Here is a 17,396-nt window from a genome sequence, read left to right on the forward strand (position 1 = left end):
ACAACTGCATCGTAAGGTGTGAGCTATGCAGTGTTTGAATTTCATAGCATGATTATAAAACATTGTTCGGTTACACACAGCAGTCATGCTCTCATGTCTGAGTTAAGATTAAAGCCAGTAGGTGTTGGTATCCCTACTCATTCACACTGACTTCTTTACCAGTGGTTATACCACTGTAGCCCACATGTATTTACAGGCTGACAGCCCATCAGCTCATGTCAGAAGTTCTTTGTGTTTTTCATACAAGCAGAGCGCCTCTACATCTTTTACCTAACTTTCCAGACGGAGAACTTTCCATTATGCTTTTTAGCAGCTCAACACAAGTGCAATCATTCAACAGAAATGAAGGGCACCGTTAGACTTTCCACTGCAGAGATGGAGCATGAGAGCTGTAAATTGTTTGCCTGGGTCCAGACCTTTGAATCCGCCCACTCCACCGAGTGCAACGAGTTGACAATTCTGTCTGATATCAGGTAGGTAAATTGTACCAACTGGATTCAAAAATGGACCGTTTTTACTTTGATGCCCCGAGGCTGCAGCAATACCCCATTTTACTTTTGTGCCTTCTTTAGACTGCACTTAGTTGGATACAAGCATAAAAAAGTCCACTTTTGACAAACATCCAGTTTTGAAATCTGTACACTTTCCATTACTGTTTCGCTTCCTAACCAACACTTTCAACAATTTTACAGCAGGATGTACAGCACATCAGGCCATTCATCATGCCGACATGTCAGGGATGAAATGAAGAAAGGGGGTTTGTATACAATAGGAAACATTTTATTACTAAAAGTTGTCTTATACTTTCAGCAGCGTTTCCACAACTATTCTTTATTGAAATCACAAATTGTTTTTTACCACTTGATGGAAAAAACAAACAAATTAATCACACATGAAATGACTAACTATGGACTATATACACAACAATGGGAGAGGAGGGTCACAGGTGTGGCTTCAATAGGCCCGCATTGTTGGGTGTTTTAACACACTAGGCTCATACAGGAGGCACTTGAGTGTGAGAGCCTTAAGAGCCAGGACCTAGCCAGAGTGCTGGAGTGGGAGGAAGGTAAAAAACATGGAAATGTCCAGCAACAGAAAACAATGACTACCTGCTTTGAAAAAAAACTAATCCTGTTCAAGGAGTACATAATATGCATCTATTCCTTCTGCTCAGACGTCAAGGCCTGAAGCCTTGGTTAGGGGTGGGGGGTTGCCGTCACATGTGGGACACTGATGTACATACAGAGCATTTACACAGGCCTGCACCACAGAAATCTAGAGCACAAAGGGTGCACATTCAAAAGCATGCATTGCCCCACAATGACAATTGTGGTTTAAAAAAAAAAAAAAAAACAACTGATGTATTTAGTCATCTGCAACTACAACAAAACTCAACCTTCCGCTGCTTGAGATTGTTAATGCAATCGACATACAGTATTTACAGGAATTATATCTTTCTCTTAAACATCTGTCACTCCAATGCCAGTTCAATTTAAAAAAAAAAGAAAAAAAAAAGAAAAAATAGTCCATAACTGCATTGCCAGGTATGAGGGGAAGTTTACAATGATGAATCGCAAAATCAATGTCTTCAAGAATGGCTACCATTTCAATGATCTATTTACAATAAAACACAATTATGTATCCATAAACAAAATAAAGTTGAGGAAGAACTTAAAAAATCCTGTCGGTGGGTTGGCTGCCTCACTGCAGAGTTCCTGTCAGAGCTGTTTTAGTGGTTGGTTCTTTGTCTGCTCTGGGAGTGTGTGGCGTTCAGGGTGTCAGATCTTCTCCTGGATAAAGGGGTGCTGCAGGGCCTGGTTGATGCTGATGCGTTTGGCTGGGTCCAGCATCAGAGTGCCATCCAGCAGGTCCTTCAGCTGCATCACTTTCTTCCTCTGGTCCTCAGGCAGTCGCTGGCCTCCTATCATGTCAGTCAGCAGGTCTTTGGTGGGGTTGATGGTGCTCATCACCGTCACCTTCTCCTGATGGTGCAGAAACGACAGGATATGTTTAGAGGAATCATTAAAACTACTTTTCAGTATGTGGCAAATACTGATGGCAAGATCTGAACAGCCAATAAAATAACATTTCATGTTTGTTACTAAAAATCACTTTCATTATGTGAAAATGTGCTGTGGAAGAAATAGGGAACACTTTACCCTTTCTGTCACTTTGTCTACTTCAATGTACAGGAAGTTTAAATTCTGATCGAAGTGCTGGTCTTTGAACGAGCCTTTACGGATCATCTGGGGAAAGAAAACCATGATATTGCATCAGCCATAACTTCTTGAACACTGCACAGCACGACTCACTTCTTTCTCGGAAAGGGAAACTATAACTGAAATTTGATGATGCAATTTTACCTTGTTGGGCATCTTGCCCTTGAGGTCCATGGCTAGTTTGATCATATGATTGTTGGAAGATCCAGGAAACAGGATTTTGCCAGTGTAAAGCTCATATAAAGTGCAGCCAACAGACCACATGTCAATCCCATAGTCGTACGGCTTTCCTATGACTGAGGCAGAAAGAAATTGTGAGCAAGGTCCTGTTTTGAATGCAACTAATGGTTAGATTAGGGATTTATACAAAAGATGCAACTCACTGATTTCTGGAGCTCTGTAGAATCTGCTGACCAGGTATGGTGTGATGTCGTTGTCAGCGACATGGGATGCAGAACCAAAGTCACACAGCTTCAAAATGGTCTTTGACTCATTCACCTTTTTAAGGACAAAACAGATAGTACACACAATATTAAGCCACTGTCATCATTCTATTACCTGAATTAACTTGATTTTAAGATTGGGTGCATACTGCATACCAGGATATTGTCTGGCTTGATGTCAGCATGGAGTATGTTGCATCGTTTGAGCAGCTTGAGGGCCAAGAAGAGCTGCTGACTGTAGGAACGCACAGCCTTGATGTGGAGCCCAACGTCTTTACCGTATTTTTTCAACACCTCACGCAAATTCATACTATGGATGAGAATACAGCGATAATTAGGAAGCGAGGCCATCACATTAATGCTACAAACCGGATCTCAAACCGTGAGAAGAAATGAGTAGTGTTTTCTTTTTTCCAGTACCTGAGAGGCTCAAAGACCAGACAAAGATGCTGCTTGTGATAGAAGTGCCTGAAGAGGCGAAGGCAGTGGAACTTGTCATCAGGATCAGCATCATTCAGCTTCTTGAGGAATTCTAACTCTTTCAACCCGGTCTTCTGCCTATTGACCAAAAGAATCATACATGTTGTTCATCAACGCAAATTCAATCAAACATCCATAGGATTGTGGTTTTGGGAGTATTGTAATTTTAAGTATCTATACTTGTGTGGATATACATATGCATATGTATGTATGTATGTATGTATGTATGTATATATATATATGCATATATATACACACACACATATACATATATATATATATATATACATATACACATATACACATATATATATATATATATATATACACACACACACACACACATACATATACATATGTGTGTGTGTGTGTGTGTGTGTGTGTGTGTGTGTGTGTGTGTGTGTGTGTGTGTGTGTGTATGTATGTATGTATATATATATACATACATACATATATATACATACACATATATATATATATACACACATATATATATATACACACATACATATATATACACACATATACATATATATACACACATATATATACACACATATATACATATATATATATACACACATATACATATACATATATACATATACATATATATATATATATATATATATATATATATATATATATACACACATACACATATATATATATATATACACATATATACATATACACACACATATACATATATATATACACACATATACATATATATATACACACATATACATATATATATATATACACACATATATATATATATATATAAATAAAGAAGAAGGTACGACTCACATGAGCTCATTGTTTCGGATGATCTTGACTGCCACCTCCTGGCCGGCCCTGGCAGTGTCCCTGGCTCTGATCACGTTGCTGAACACACCCTGGCCAGTGTAGCCATAAACATCATAGCGCTTGTCTAGTGTCTCCCCAATGTTCACCCCTAAATTATAACACAATCCACACAAAGTTGTTACTAGCAGACAGGCTGTTACTCCAAAGGCACATGTAGCTGTGTGTGATTAGGCACTGTAACCAACCAATTGGATAGGACAGGACCGGACAAGAGACACTGCTTATATTAAGCTGTAATGGTACATTTCCATTAGGGCTGGGCGATATACATCGTCAAAACGATATTAAAATGTCTATCGTATGTATTGTCCTATATTGTTTCTATCGCACTGCCGAAAAACCAGCGGCCGACCTGTGTTACAGCTACATTTACATCATTCTACATTACTATTTTTATGTTCTGATCCTTCCAATGGAATGCTCATTTTGCACTATTAGTATAAATTCACACAGGAGTATACAATATAGGCTTTGTGTGGTTATTTCATATAGACTATTTATTTATGAAATTACCAGAAAACATGCTACATCGTGATATATATTGTTATTGAGATATTAAATGCCCTATATCAGGATAGAAGATTTTGGCCATATCGCCCAGCCCTAATTTCCAGTCCATAAAGCAAACATTGATGAGCACTTCCACTGACACAGTCCACGTCACAGGCTCGCCTCTAGACAACATCTGTCTGAGAAAATAAAAGGATTAGGAAGGCAGCACTTACGGTAGTAACCCTCAGCATCAGTCCAGTTGTCCCTGAGGTTGGGGTTCTCCTTGAAGTCCTTCCCTACTCCTGCTGCTCTCATCCTGGCACTCTGCCCAAACGACATAAAAACAAGGCCAGTGGCTCATGACAGTTGCTGCGAGTCTTAAAAGTGTTTCCTATTATTATCTTACTCCCTGCTGAAACTTCAGGAAAAGCCAGTGGAACTAACAGATACTAAAATGCAGCAGATGCTCAGATATGCTGAAACATTTGACATTTGTTCTTCCTAAATCCCAACAACAAATACTCACATCGAAGTCGGCAGCAAACATGTCATCTGACTCTGTAAACATGTCGGGGGCTGAAGGCTTCTTTGGGTTCGCTCCTGAAATGAACAAAAACAATAAAACAGCACAGGATGAGTTTTTAGTCATCCACCACGTTGTAAAACAGAATATCTGGAACGTGTTTGATTCACATACTCTGCAGAGATCAAAACATGCTGCAAGTGGCAGAGACACCCAGGTATTGGATTACAAGCCAGCAACTGAATGAACACATGACAGAAAGAAGCAAAATTAAAATCCCTGCATCACACAACTCTGCATTGCCCACAGCAACCAAATGCCATTTTAGATTTGTATAGACTGGCAGTCTGTCGTCACAGTGTGGCCACAAAAACGGCAGGGAAGTGGAAATATTAATGCACTTTTATAGTTCAATTATTTTAAAAGGCAGTGCAAAAATGCCATCAATCAGTTTTCACCTTGGTATTTTGGACTTCCTCCATATCTGAAATAAACTGACCATGATTAAACTGGGGTTAACTGCTTTGTCAGAACACCAAAGAAATTGCATTTAGCTTCCTATAAAGATCAAAGAAAAAAAAAAGTGATTGCTATCCTTGATGGCGCTGTTCAGGTTCTGATCTCCTCCATGTTCACAGAAGATTGTGCTCTTCAGTGATGCATAGGAGCAGATGCAGTGACCCACGTCTCTTTTCCACAACTACATTTCAAAGGTTTAAGTGATGGGTGAGGCTGAAAGGGAGGATAGAGCGCAATAGTCTGTAGTTATCTGGGTCACGCTAACCACATTCTGCCACAGATAGCATATATGGAGCTACGTCTGTGCTTCACCTATTCCTCTTCCCATTTTAATGAAGATTTCAAGCCATACGTTGAGTGGTGTCCTCTTGGCAACTAGTGTGATCATACTTCTGGCCAGCAGATGTGGAGGAAAAAGCACTGATGGGTAATGGTGAGAGAAACAACATTCACCACATGAGGACTGAAAAAGTGTTTAGGACAATAAATGATTTGCGTGCCAACTTACACAGAAATCAGCACAATTCCTGTGCATATATCGGAGATATTATTGCCACAATATTCCACAAGCCTCTACAAATTTTTTTTTAGAGAAATGAATTGCATATTGACACGGAGCGCACACACCTGACCGTGTTGTTCATTCAGTTGGCCTTGTATGCCAACAGATATGAGCACTTTGAACAAGACATTACCGTCTTTCTCCTGGGAGATGAGGTTGTGCTTGGCTTTGATGCTGGCCTCAAAGGTGTTGAGGTTCTCGCGTTCATACTCCTTGACATCCGCCGCTACTCGCTCCAAGATGTCATCAGGTGAGGGTGAACGGCTGCGTGTGCTGCTCTGAGGGCTGCTGGGCTCTGACACCATGTTGGTGTCGTCACTCACAACCTTATATTTCTGTACAATGGCAGGAATAGAGTGACCATAAGAATACATCTCAAACATAGTAAGTCATGTACATTAGTTAATGTACGTGTTTCCAGGTAGACTGTAGACCACTAATGAGCATAACTTATAGCTTCTTCACCAAAATTAGACCAATATGGAAATTGATAAAACAGCAGGTTTGGATAGGCAGAAGTGTAAACAGACCTGGACAATGGCCAAGCGCTGCTGGCGGCGCTGTTCAATGAGAGCCTCTTCATCTACCTCCTCTCCATCAAAGTCCTCTAACCTGCAAACACAAACAAGGTTTTAAGAACAAGGTTTTAAGAACAAGGTTTTAAGAAGTATGGATATGCACACATTTCCTTATTATTATTATTATTATTATTAGGGCCAATGTGTGTGAATTCTGAGGCAACATATCAGCTACAGGCTGGCTGACTCATTGTCAATCACAATCCATTTCTAAAACTTTTTACAGATCTTTTCTTTGGGCCATTAATACAATTAGAAATGGATATATATATATATATATATACACACACACACACACACACACACACACACACACACACACACACACACACACACACACACACACACACAGCTGCCATGAACAAGCTTAATCCAATATTAGTCAGCTGGGTAGTTGTCAGGGTACACCGTTTCTAAAAAAAAAAAAAACTTAGCTGATTGAAATGATTAGATCAGCCCTCTTCATGACATATACTGACTTTAATAATGCTTAATCAGAGTGGAAACTTATTGCTGTTTCTATTTTCTTTAATTTTGCCTGGTATTTGAAATAAAGATGTGCATGTTGCCTTGATATAATTTGTAAAGCAATATTAAAACTGCTGCTCTATGTATAGTTGATGCTTACGGTTTGCCTCTAATGTACGACCTGCAGAAAAACACATGGGCTAATATTTTCTTGTACTCACACTTCTTCCTCTGAGGACTCCTTGTCGACTTTCATGCCCTCTGATAGGCTGCCCTTGAACTTGTCCTCGTCTCTGCTGCGTCTTCTTCTCCTGTCCCGATCGCGGGACATTGAGCGTCGGTACTGTCGGAGCCTACCATACCTGTCTCTCTCCCCAGACCTGCGAGGCATAGATGTCAAAGAAGGATAGTTCTTTACCTCGTAAATCATGTACCCTGAAAAAAGGTCTTGCCACAATACTACTGCAAGTTGCCAACGTAGAATTTAAGTCGAGACAAATGTCCAAACCTGAATGAAAGTTGAGTAAAAAAGTGCCATCACCTGTGTCCCAGTGGAGACCTGCTCCGTCTGTGGGGCGAAGAGCGGGAGCGTCGTCGTGGTGACAAGGACCGTCTTCTTAGAGGCGAGCGACTCATCCGGCGGCGAGCGGCTGGCCGGGGACTGTTCTCTCGTGACCGATCTCTGCCTGGCCCTGCATCTGGCCGGGGGCGCTTCCTGTAGAAACGTCAGGGGAGTGGACAGACAAGCTGAACCGGACATTCTAGTCATTTAGTTACTGTGACGAAGAACCATCAGTGGCAGCTATCAAAAGATGTTTATTTCATTTTCTTCTTCTTTTTAAAGATTTTTTTTTCAGGGGGCTTTTCCCTGTATTTGATAATGACAGTGGATAGACAGGAAAGGTGGGAGAGAGATGGGGGTGACATGCAGCAAAGAGCCGCAGGTCAGACTCGAACCCGGGCCGCTGCAAAGGACTCAGCCTACATGGGGCGCACGCTCTTACTGGGTGAGCTAGAGGTTGCCCCAAAGATGGGTATTTCTGTTTTAAATTTTTTATATTAAAAACTTGAAAAGTGATGACATCGACTCTGATGCCTTTTCACAAGGCCAGTAAGTTCCACGTTTCATACATGAACTGTCAAATATTTGTCAGATTATTATTTATTTGTGTGCCATTTCACTCCGACTCATCCGTCACAGTCAACTTATGTTACCATGAGAAGTTATAAAAGTCATAACAGCTCTGTTCACCAACCTCAGTGGTGAGTCCTGCCTGTCAACATCCCTCCTCCTGGCGTCTGGTGAGCGGCTGCGGGCTCTCCTGGGGGGGGACCTTGTTCTTGATGGAGAGTTGCTCGGTTTCGATGTCCTGTCTGAGGCACTAGCCGGGGGGTGGTGGGCATCTCTGTGGCGAGGGGAAGCACTGCGTTTCCTCATGGGGCTGTGAGGCCCTCGTCTATGAGGGGAGCGGTTCTCTTTCCCCAACGAAGCGTCCTTGGATGGGGACTTGGCTGGCCGTTTGTCCCTGTCGGCGTCCGAGCGACTTGGCCGTTCTCTTCCAGGTGATCTGGACTGTCGGCTCCCTCTCTCCTGGTTTGGCCTGTCATCGCGCTGTGGAGAGGAACGTCTATCAGTGCGGCTGCCTTTCTGCTCTCCTTTCCAGGTGGTGGGGGAGTTGGACTTCCTGGTTCTCTCCTTGGATCTATCAGTGCTGTCTGAATGCTTTCGGTCTTTTGACCTGCTTCTGCCGCGCCCTCTGTCTTTAACAGCTGTGTCCTTGGTGGTTTTGGTCACCTTGTCCTGCTTGGACTCCTTGGCCTGTGCTAGCCTGTCTGCAGACTTACTCCGACTACGACGCTTGGAGCTGGACTTACTGCCCTCTGTTGAGTCCCGTCTAGATTTCCCACCTTTTCCCCCTCTGGGAGATGTGGGTTTACCTGAGCTGACCCTTTGACGCTGTTCGCCATTTCTGATCCTAGCTTCTCCATCCTCTTCGGATCCAGAGTTATAACCCTGAAGGATCAGGCCCATGCCTGACTGGACCTTGCCCTCCATCAACTGGCTGTCCAGCTCAGCTTTGATCATGGCCCTCTGTTTCTCCAAGTCCTCCAGCAAGGCCCTGTCGTCCAGACTTGGATTTCCAGAGGAGGGAGAGGATTCAATTTTTCTGTGGCCGGAGGAGGCAAAGAGGGCAGCGGCAGAGGGAGAGGAGCCCTCTTTGCGTTTGTGTTTCCTGTGTTTGTGACGATGCTTGCGTTTGCGGTCCTTGTCCTCGTCAGAGGCATGCTTGTGTTTTTTGTGCTTACTACGATGCTTGTGTTTTTTCCTCTTGTGTTTACCACTGCTGCTGTGATGTTTGGACCCTTCTTCTGTCTTCTCGCCATTAGTCTCTGCCTCCTCCTAGGACGAGACAACATATCAGCTTGACAACTCATTCAGGTGCAAGATCATCTCATTTTTTTTAATTTCTAGACATGTTGTGACCATGTGACTTTTCTCTTTAATTTTATATGGTATATTATATGACAAGTCATGGACATGATCTGTCCTTGCGCATTTGTGTTGTTTTAGTCATTTAAAAATAAAACAATTAAACTGAAAATCTATCTTCACTCCCATAGAAACTGAAGTTATTTCACGGAAAAGCAAAATATGATGAAGGCGTCGAAATTAACCTCCAAATAAATTAGCTGTGAGTTCTTCTGCTGCTGTTGAATTACTTGCTACGTGACAAACGGCAAGAATATTATATGACTGACAATATTTGTTGTTTATGGGCAGAATATTATTGGAGTGCAGACAAGCACCACTGCCACTACAGTTTGAGACAAACCTAATTTAGACATCTTAGGTTTAACTTAATTTAAGGTAGAATGTTTATATCAGAATCACGGCATCATACCACTGAAGATATTTAGGTCTTGCTGTTGTCCACCCCTACCTCTTCCTCCTCTTCTTCCTCCTCAGACATGTCTCCGCTGTCCTCATTTCCACTTTTTTCATGGCTCTCCAGATCCTGCTTCCTGTTTAAAAAAGGACAGTCTTAAATATTAAGCACACAATATTACACAGTAGTGCTAAACAACCAGTCAAATAATCAGAATATGATGATTGATAGGATTAATGGTCAAAAACATTGAAGGAAATACTGGTCAGATGCAAATCCAGCTCTTATTAAGCGGATCAGGTATCAGCTATGACAATCAATCCACAATAAATACGGTTTCTTTCTACTAAAAATGACACAGAATTAAATGAAAAAATAATCAATGCATTAACTGATAATGACAATAATCCCAAATTGTAGCTGTAATAAACATTGAGGAGATAAATCTTGTACATCTCCTTCAACTGGTGAGTTTTGGTATCGTTATCAAAAATCCCAACTTATTGGTCTGTGGTGAAATCGACTTTGTTCCTTACAGTGCTCAGCAGAAAGACTACTTTAAATAAAATAAAAAACGTTAGCAGTGGTTTTATGTACATTGTATTTCTAAATGAGAACATCATATAAATGAAAACATTAATTGGCAGACATTGTACAAATATGTTGTGAAATAATATTTTGCTTGCATTATAGTAATTAACACGTTTAGAATAAAGATAAAGCAATCACGCAGGAAGCAGCTTTTACATCACTACAAGCACAAGTTAGCTCAGTGGTTTAGGTAGCATGAACCATGGTTACGCAAGGTGCTGAATTTAGCTATAAACTGCAGAAACGGTGAGCAGTAACAAAATAAGGGCTGCAACTTTTAGTGAGAAAAATAGGTTTATTAGTGTGGCAACAACGCTCATTTGTCACCATACACTTAACTTTTCCGCTTTTCCTCGGAGCACGACCGCCAAGACGATTTGCTCTCATTAGCTCGGATACGCTAACCGTTCTTAGAAAACTTAAGGGGAGACACTAACTTGCAGGCAAAAGCATACATTTTCAATTTGGGGCATTTTTTGCTTCCATAACATTTCTTATTTCAGAGTAGTGGGCTGAAAAAACATAAAAAATGCACATTTAACGTTAGGTGTTTCTTTTACTAGCTACATTTTGTCTTTAAATAATGCCTCATTCGCATATTTGAACATACAATTTAAGTAAATGTGTAACAACAAAAATATTTTCTTCATGTAAGTAATATACTGGGGTAGTTTAATTGTGATAGCTATAGATTAAATGTTCCCTATTCACCTGCTGTGTCTACCACGCTAGCAAAAATTAGCATCATCGGTTAACGTTAAGGAGAGTATTTTTTTTTTTTTTTTTTTCAAAGGACGGCGAAGGCATGTCCCGCCCTACGCTGCCTCTGATTAGCTTACCCTGACCAATCCTACTCCTCTTGCCTAAATCTAACCAACCCAACCAGAGCAGGGAACGAGTACTAGCAAATCAGAGGGAGAGTACCTTTGCCATCCTAGGAAAGAAACTGGCATCGGGTAGCTTTTAGCTATGCTAACATACGTTACAGTATCGTTTCATGCGACAAAATACCTGTGTTTGACTGTATGTGGTCTGACTGGTACATATTATGGAAGTAAATACACAACATTGCTGTTGATGTGCACTTCTATTTACTACACGTTTAGCTAAACTTAATGCTAGGTGAGCTAAAGAACATGAGCTAGTTGGCTAAGAACGTTAGCCCCGGCAACAACGTGAAGCTGCTACTCTGTTAACCTCCGCAGCTATAACTTACACAACAGTTACCTTTTGATTTCGGGTGGGTAAGGCACTTGCACCTTATTACCATGACGGTCTTATATTAAATTAAATGACTTACACGTGTTCGTTGCCATTATTCATTCTACTGGACGCGACATCCATCTCAACGTCGGCCATTTTCCTCATCTGAGGAACCTTTTCTTCTTCAATTATTTTGACCACAAAAGTTCAACGATATCAAAACACTGATGGGCCCTCTGTTGTGCTGGCGGCGCATTGCAATTCGGATTCGTGCACTGAAATGTGTCTGTTGTCCACCAGGGTGTGTGCTTGTGTAACTTTCAGTTTTCAGGCCAGCAGACCGTCAATGTAATTGTGTTATACATCCGTGCAGCAGACGGGTTATTACAACATGGGTTTTTAAAGCTGACATGATTTGACAGGGGTTTCATTGGCAAGAGCACTCCAACCAGAGCCAACATTTTTGTTTCCATCTGTTTATATATTTAGCCTAGTCTCGCATTGCCAGACCTTCCTCCATAGCGCTGCAGAGGAGGGTCTGGCTCATAGACTGTACATAAGAATGGACCAACAGATCCCGTTGCTCTGGACGGAGACCAGTGAAGGCCGTTAGAAGCACTTTTCCGGTGAGCGCTGAGCGTTACTGCGCAGCCTCCAACTGAGAGAAACGACGTAACTGTGACGTGAGCAACCTGTCTGAAAGTTGGAAGTCTTCTGGTAGCTGTGCCAAGAGAAATCTCAATCATTCCCAATCTTGCAGAGACGGAGAGCGTAGGTATATGTAAGGAGATAACATGGACACAGGCTAATTATTGCTACCTAAAATGCTAGTTAACATTAGTAATTAAACTTAAACAGCTAATGTAAGTCTAAACTGCCTGCGAGCTTCTCCTGTACTGTACGGTAATTCCTCTACTATGCGATAGTAAGTCGCGTGGTTATGACACAATTGTTAGCCTATTTTTACAAAAACGTCTGCTACGGAGCCATAACGTGAGGTACAAGGTAATGGAGCCTTTTATACATTGTTGTGTTTCTTTAGAAATAAACAATGGACAAATAGAGTCTTTAAACGTTTCAGATGTAAAGTTATTCACTGTCAAAGTGGCGCCAAAATGAATGGCAGTCAATGGAATGCTAACGGGGGGTGATCGCTTTGTAGCATTAAAATGGCGCCATAGAAGGTTCACGGTCCGAGGAGAGGCTTACCCCCTTGGTCTGGCTAGTCCACACTGCATTCTGGGATGGGAGAAAAACGTGCTCTGGTTTATTGGCATTTCTTTAAACCAATAACAATCGTTTTGGGCGGGGCTAAGCGCCAGACAGAGCCATGGTGCCGCTGCGAAATAGCATAAGGGACCGTTTGGTATTTATGGTATGGACCATCGGAGGAAAATAGGGGAGGGTCATGTCTTTTTATTCTTTGTTGATGGGAGGGTCATCCAATTTTATTTAGTCTAGGGGGGAGGGTCACCCAACTTTTGTATTCATGAGAATAGCAACATTTTAAAGTGGCTTGTTTGGTGCATTTTTATTCATGTAGCTCTCAGTCTCGGCCCCTATTGCTAGCAGATGGGTCCCTCCCTGTTTAGTCATCCAGACTGAGCTGTAGAGACCGTGGGATTTCCCAAACTGAATAAATCCCGCTCGCACATATAAACACAAAACTGCTTTGCTAGCTCCATCGTGTTGTAACTAAGACATCTGCTGAAAAAATATTTTTATTCATTAGCATGATTGCCGTACTGTTTAGTTCAAAAACATCCAAAACACCGTACGAAAACACACCAGACGCAAGCTTTTATTTTGAAAAGTCGATGCTCACGGACTACACCAGACGGGAGGGCATGAGACGGGAGGTCTCCAGGCTGCAGCCATACCCGACTCAAATATCCTTTCGGTCTCGGTGATTATTTGTGAAATTGTGCAAACGACAGCCTTTTCAAGGCATTTGAGAAGGAAGGAGTGGTAGCATGCAAGCTCCCAAATCCAATAGTTTTGGATAATGTTCAGCTTCGGCAAGCTTACCTATGCTAAAATAAACAATGACCTAGGAAACCTAGTGACGAGTCCATAGCAACCAGTGTTGAATGTGTTATTACCCAGTGTGCTTTGCTGATTGGTCTTAATGTTTTATTGATTTATTTCATGTGAATACTAGTTTACTAGAGGAGTAACTTAGTATTTGAAGTTATGCAGTAATGCAGGAAGTGCGCATTTAGTTTCCATGCTTATTGTGTTTCCACAACAATGTTAGAGAGTAAATCTACTGAAATGGCCACCACACCATAACAAAGGAGTGTGATGTATAAGATGAGAATGCAGAGGTTTAGTCACATATGACATGGCTGTTAAAAAAAGAACAAGGCTATCTGTATATCTTTGCCAACTGCAAACCAGTGCAGAAGACATCGATAAATAGTTGGGGAGGGTCATCCCATTTTCCCATATCATTTTGGACGATCGTACAAAATGTATTGCTGGTGAAGGGAGGGTCAGGTCTATTTTGAGTAAAGATCCCAAAACTCCTCCGGTAGCCCCTGAAATAAATAACGAACAGTGCCTAAAGGAACTAGTTTTGGTGGAACATGTGTATGTTACGGTACCCGTATCTCATTCACAAGTGAAGAGCTCGTGAACTTCAGGGCAACAACACCATCAGACTTATTTCCCACTTTTCTTCTCCCTTCACTGGAAATTTTGGACATTCTGGTCAAAGGTGCGCTCACCTTTGCTCACGCAGAGGAACGCCGGAGGAGAGGGAAACGGGCCGGTGCGCTGGTGCGTCTCCGCCAGCGAGGATCACGCACACCGTTACCTGGAATATTCCTCTCTAACGTGCGCTCTCTGCCCAACAAAGTGGAGGAATTACAACTGCTGTTGAGGGGAAACAGGGACTTTTCTTCATCTGCTGTTTTGTGCTTCACGGAGACGTGGCTCTGTGGAATAATACTGGACTCTGCGCTGCAGCTGGCAGGCTTCCAGCTTTTCAGAGCGGACAGAGACACGGACCTCTCCGGCAAAACTAAAGGTGGAGGAATCTGTTTCTACATCAACAGCGGTTGGTGCAACGACGTGACAGTGATCCAGCAGTATTGTTCTCCTGACCTGGAGTATTTCACCATAAACTGTAAGCCTTTTTATTCACCCCGTGAGTTCCATTCATTCATTCTGGTCGGTGTTTACATCTCACCGCAGGCCAACGTGCAGGACGCGCAGCGCATGCTTGCCGACCAGATACTGTGTGTGGAGCGGACCAACCCGGACTCCCTAGTTATTGTCCTTGGTGACTTTAATAAAGGGAACCTCACTCATGAACTCCCTAAATATAGTCAACATATTAAATGCCCGACCAGAGAGGAGAACATTCTGGATCACTGTTACACCACAGTCAGGGATGCTTATCACGCCGTCCCCCGTGCTGCACTGGGGCACTCTGACCACGTCATGGTCCACCTGATCCCCGCCTACAGGCAGAAACTAAAGCTCTGCAAACCTGTAGCGAGGACATCAAGGAAGTGGACCAGTGTAGCTGTGGAGGATCTCCAGTCGTGTTTGGATTGTACTGACTGGGATGTGTTCAGGACTGCTACCCACAGTCTGGATGAGTACACAGAGGCTGTGACGTCATACATCAGCTTCTGTGAGGACTGCTGTGTTCCATCAAGCACCAGGGTGAGTTACAACAATGACAAACCCTGGTTCACAGCCAAACTCAGAAGGTTAAGGCTGGCTAAGGAAGAGGCGTTCAGGAATGGGGACAAAGACAGATTTAAAGAGTCAAAGTACAAATTTAGCAAGGCAGTGAAGGAGGCTAAACATCGGTACTCTGAGAAGCTCCAACGCCAGTTCTCAGCTAATGACTCTGCGACTGTCTGGAAAGGACTTAGGCAGATCACCAACTTCAAGCCTAAAACCCCCCCACTCCTTCAATGACCGACACCTAGCCAATGACCTGAACGAGTTCTACTGTCGATTTGAAAGACAAAAGGACAGTCCTGACACCATCCCCCACGACACCTCCCTACAGCTACAGCCACTGTGCATCACCTCCACCTCAGCAGGGTCCTGGGCCCCCCCACCAATGCCCTCCTTAAAGGTCCCCTCCACCTCCACCCCCCCTCCCACCTCAGTGACGACTCTCTCCATTCACGAGAGGGACGTCAACAGACTGTTCAGGAGACAGAATCCCAGGAAAGCTGCTGGACCGGATGCTGTCTCCCCATCCAGCTTGAAGCACTGCGCTGACCAGCTGTCTCCACTGTTCACAGACATTTTTAATCACCTCACTGGAGACATGTCACGTGCCAGCCTGCTTCAAGACCTCAACCATAATCCCTGTCCCCAAGAAGCCAAGGACCACAGGACTTAATGACTTCAGACCCGTCGCCCTGACCTCTGTGGTTATGAAGTCCTTTGAGTGCCTTGTGCTTTCACACCTCAAAGACCTCACCGACCCCCTCCTGGACCCCCTGCAGTTTGCCTACAGAGCCAATAGGTCTGTAGACCATGCAGTCAACCTGGCCCTCCACTACATCCTCCGGCACCTGGACTCCGCAGGAACCTACGCCAGGATCCTGTTTGTGGACTTCAGCTCTGCCTTCAATACCATCATCCCGGCTCTGCTTCAGGAGAAACTCTCCCAGCTTGGTGTGCCTGACTCCACCTGCAGGTGGATCACTGACTTCCTGTCTGACAGGAAGCAGCATGTGAAGCTGGGGAAACACGTCTCCGACTCACAGACCATCAGCACCGGATCCCCCCAGGGCTGCGTTCTTTCTCCTCTGCTCTTCTCCCTGTACACCAACAGCTGCACCTCCAGTCACCAGTCCGTCAAGCTTCTGAAGTTTGCGGACGACACCTCCCTCATCGGACTCATCTCTGATGGAGACGAGTCCGCCTACAGGTGGGAGGCTGACCACCTGGTGACCTGGTGCAAGCAAAACAATCTAGAGCTCAACGCTCTAAAGACAGTGGAGATGGTTGTGGACTTCAGAAAGAACCCAGCCTCACCTGCCCCCATCACCCTCTGTGGCTCCACAATTAACATTGTGGAGTCTTTCCGCTTCCTGGGAACTACCATCTCCCAGGACCTCAAGTGGGAGCTGAACATCAGCTCCCTCGTCAAGAAAGCACAACAGAGGATGTACTTCCTGCGGCAGCTGAAGAAATTCAACCTGCCAAAGACAATGATGGTGCACTTTTACACAGCCATCATTGAGTCCATCCTCACATCCTCCATCACCATCTGGTACGCTGCTGCCACTGCCAAGGACAAGGGCAGACTGCAGCGTGTCATTCGGTCAGCTGAGAAGGTGATTGGCTGCAATCTGCCGCCGCTCCAGGACCTATACGCCACCAGGACTCTGAAGCGTGCTGGAAAGATTGTGGCTGACCCCTCCCACCCCGGACACAAGCTCTTTGAGCCACTCCCCTCTGGCAGGAGGATGAGGTCCATTAGGACCAAAACCTCACGCCACAAACAGTTTTTTCCCCTCCGCCACTAGCCTTCTAAACAAGGCTCGGAATCCATCCTGACTCTCTCCACACCCCACCT

General features: G+C 43.6%; 1 protein-coding gene across 1 annotated transcript; it reads right to left on the reverse strand.

Moving 5' to 3' along the window:
- Positions 1-758: 758 nt before the first annotated feature.
- prpf4bb (pre-mRNA processing factor 4Bb) lies at positions 759-12,109 on the reverse strand. The gene is made up of 16 exons (XM_031292928.2): positions 11,937-12,109; positions 10,100-10,181; positions 8,414-9,558; positions 7,699-7,872; positions 7,379-7,537; positions 6,642-6,723; positions 6,245-6,446; positions 5,034-5,107; positions 4,741-4,831; positions 3,956-4,103; positions 3,083-3,220; positions 2,819-2,972; positions 2,603-2,717; positions 2,364-2,515; positions 2,160-2,246; positions 759-1,982 (listed from the first exon to the last, which is right to left on the reverse strand). Exons 1-16 carry the CDS (start codon positions 12,002-12,004, stop codon positions 1,779-1,781), a joined length of 3,075 nt encoding a protein of 1,024 aa, XP_031148788.1. The 5' UTR covers positions 12,005-12,109; the 3' UTR covers positions 759-1,778.
- Between the last annotated feature and the right edge of the window lie 5,287 nt (positions 12,110-17,396).

The sequence above is a fragment of the Sander lucioperca genome, chromosome 23 (genome assembly GCF_008315115.2).
Source record: "Sander lucioperca isolate FBNREF2018 chromosome 23, SLUC_FBN_1.2, whole genome shotgun sequence".
NCBI classification, from domain to species: Eukaryota; Metazoa; Chordata; class Actinopteri; order Perciformes; family Percidae; genus Sander; species Sander lucioperca.

Excerpts from the sequence above, each read along its gene's own strand:
- prpf4bb (XM_031292928.2), bottom strand. The coding sequence starts at position 12,004 with ATGAGGAAAATGGCCGACGTTGAGATGGATGTCGCGTCCAGTAGAATG. Across the intron at positions 5,108-6,244 it reads CATCTCCCAGGAGAAAGACG|GAGCGAACCCAAAGAAGCCT; the intron begins GTAATGTCTTGT and ends TGTTCATTTCAG. Across the intron at positions 2,718-2,818 it reads TCAAGCCAGACAATATCCTG|GTGAATGAGTCAAAGACCAT; the intron begins GTATGCAGTATG and ends GTCCTTAAAAAG.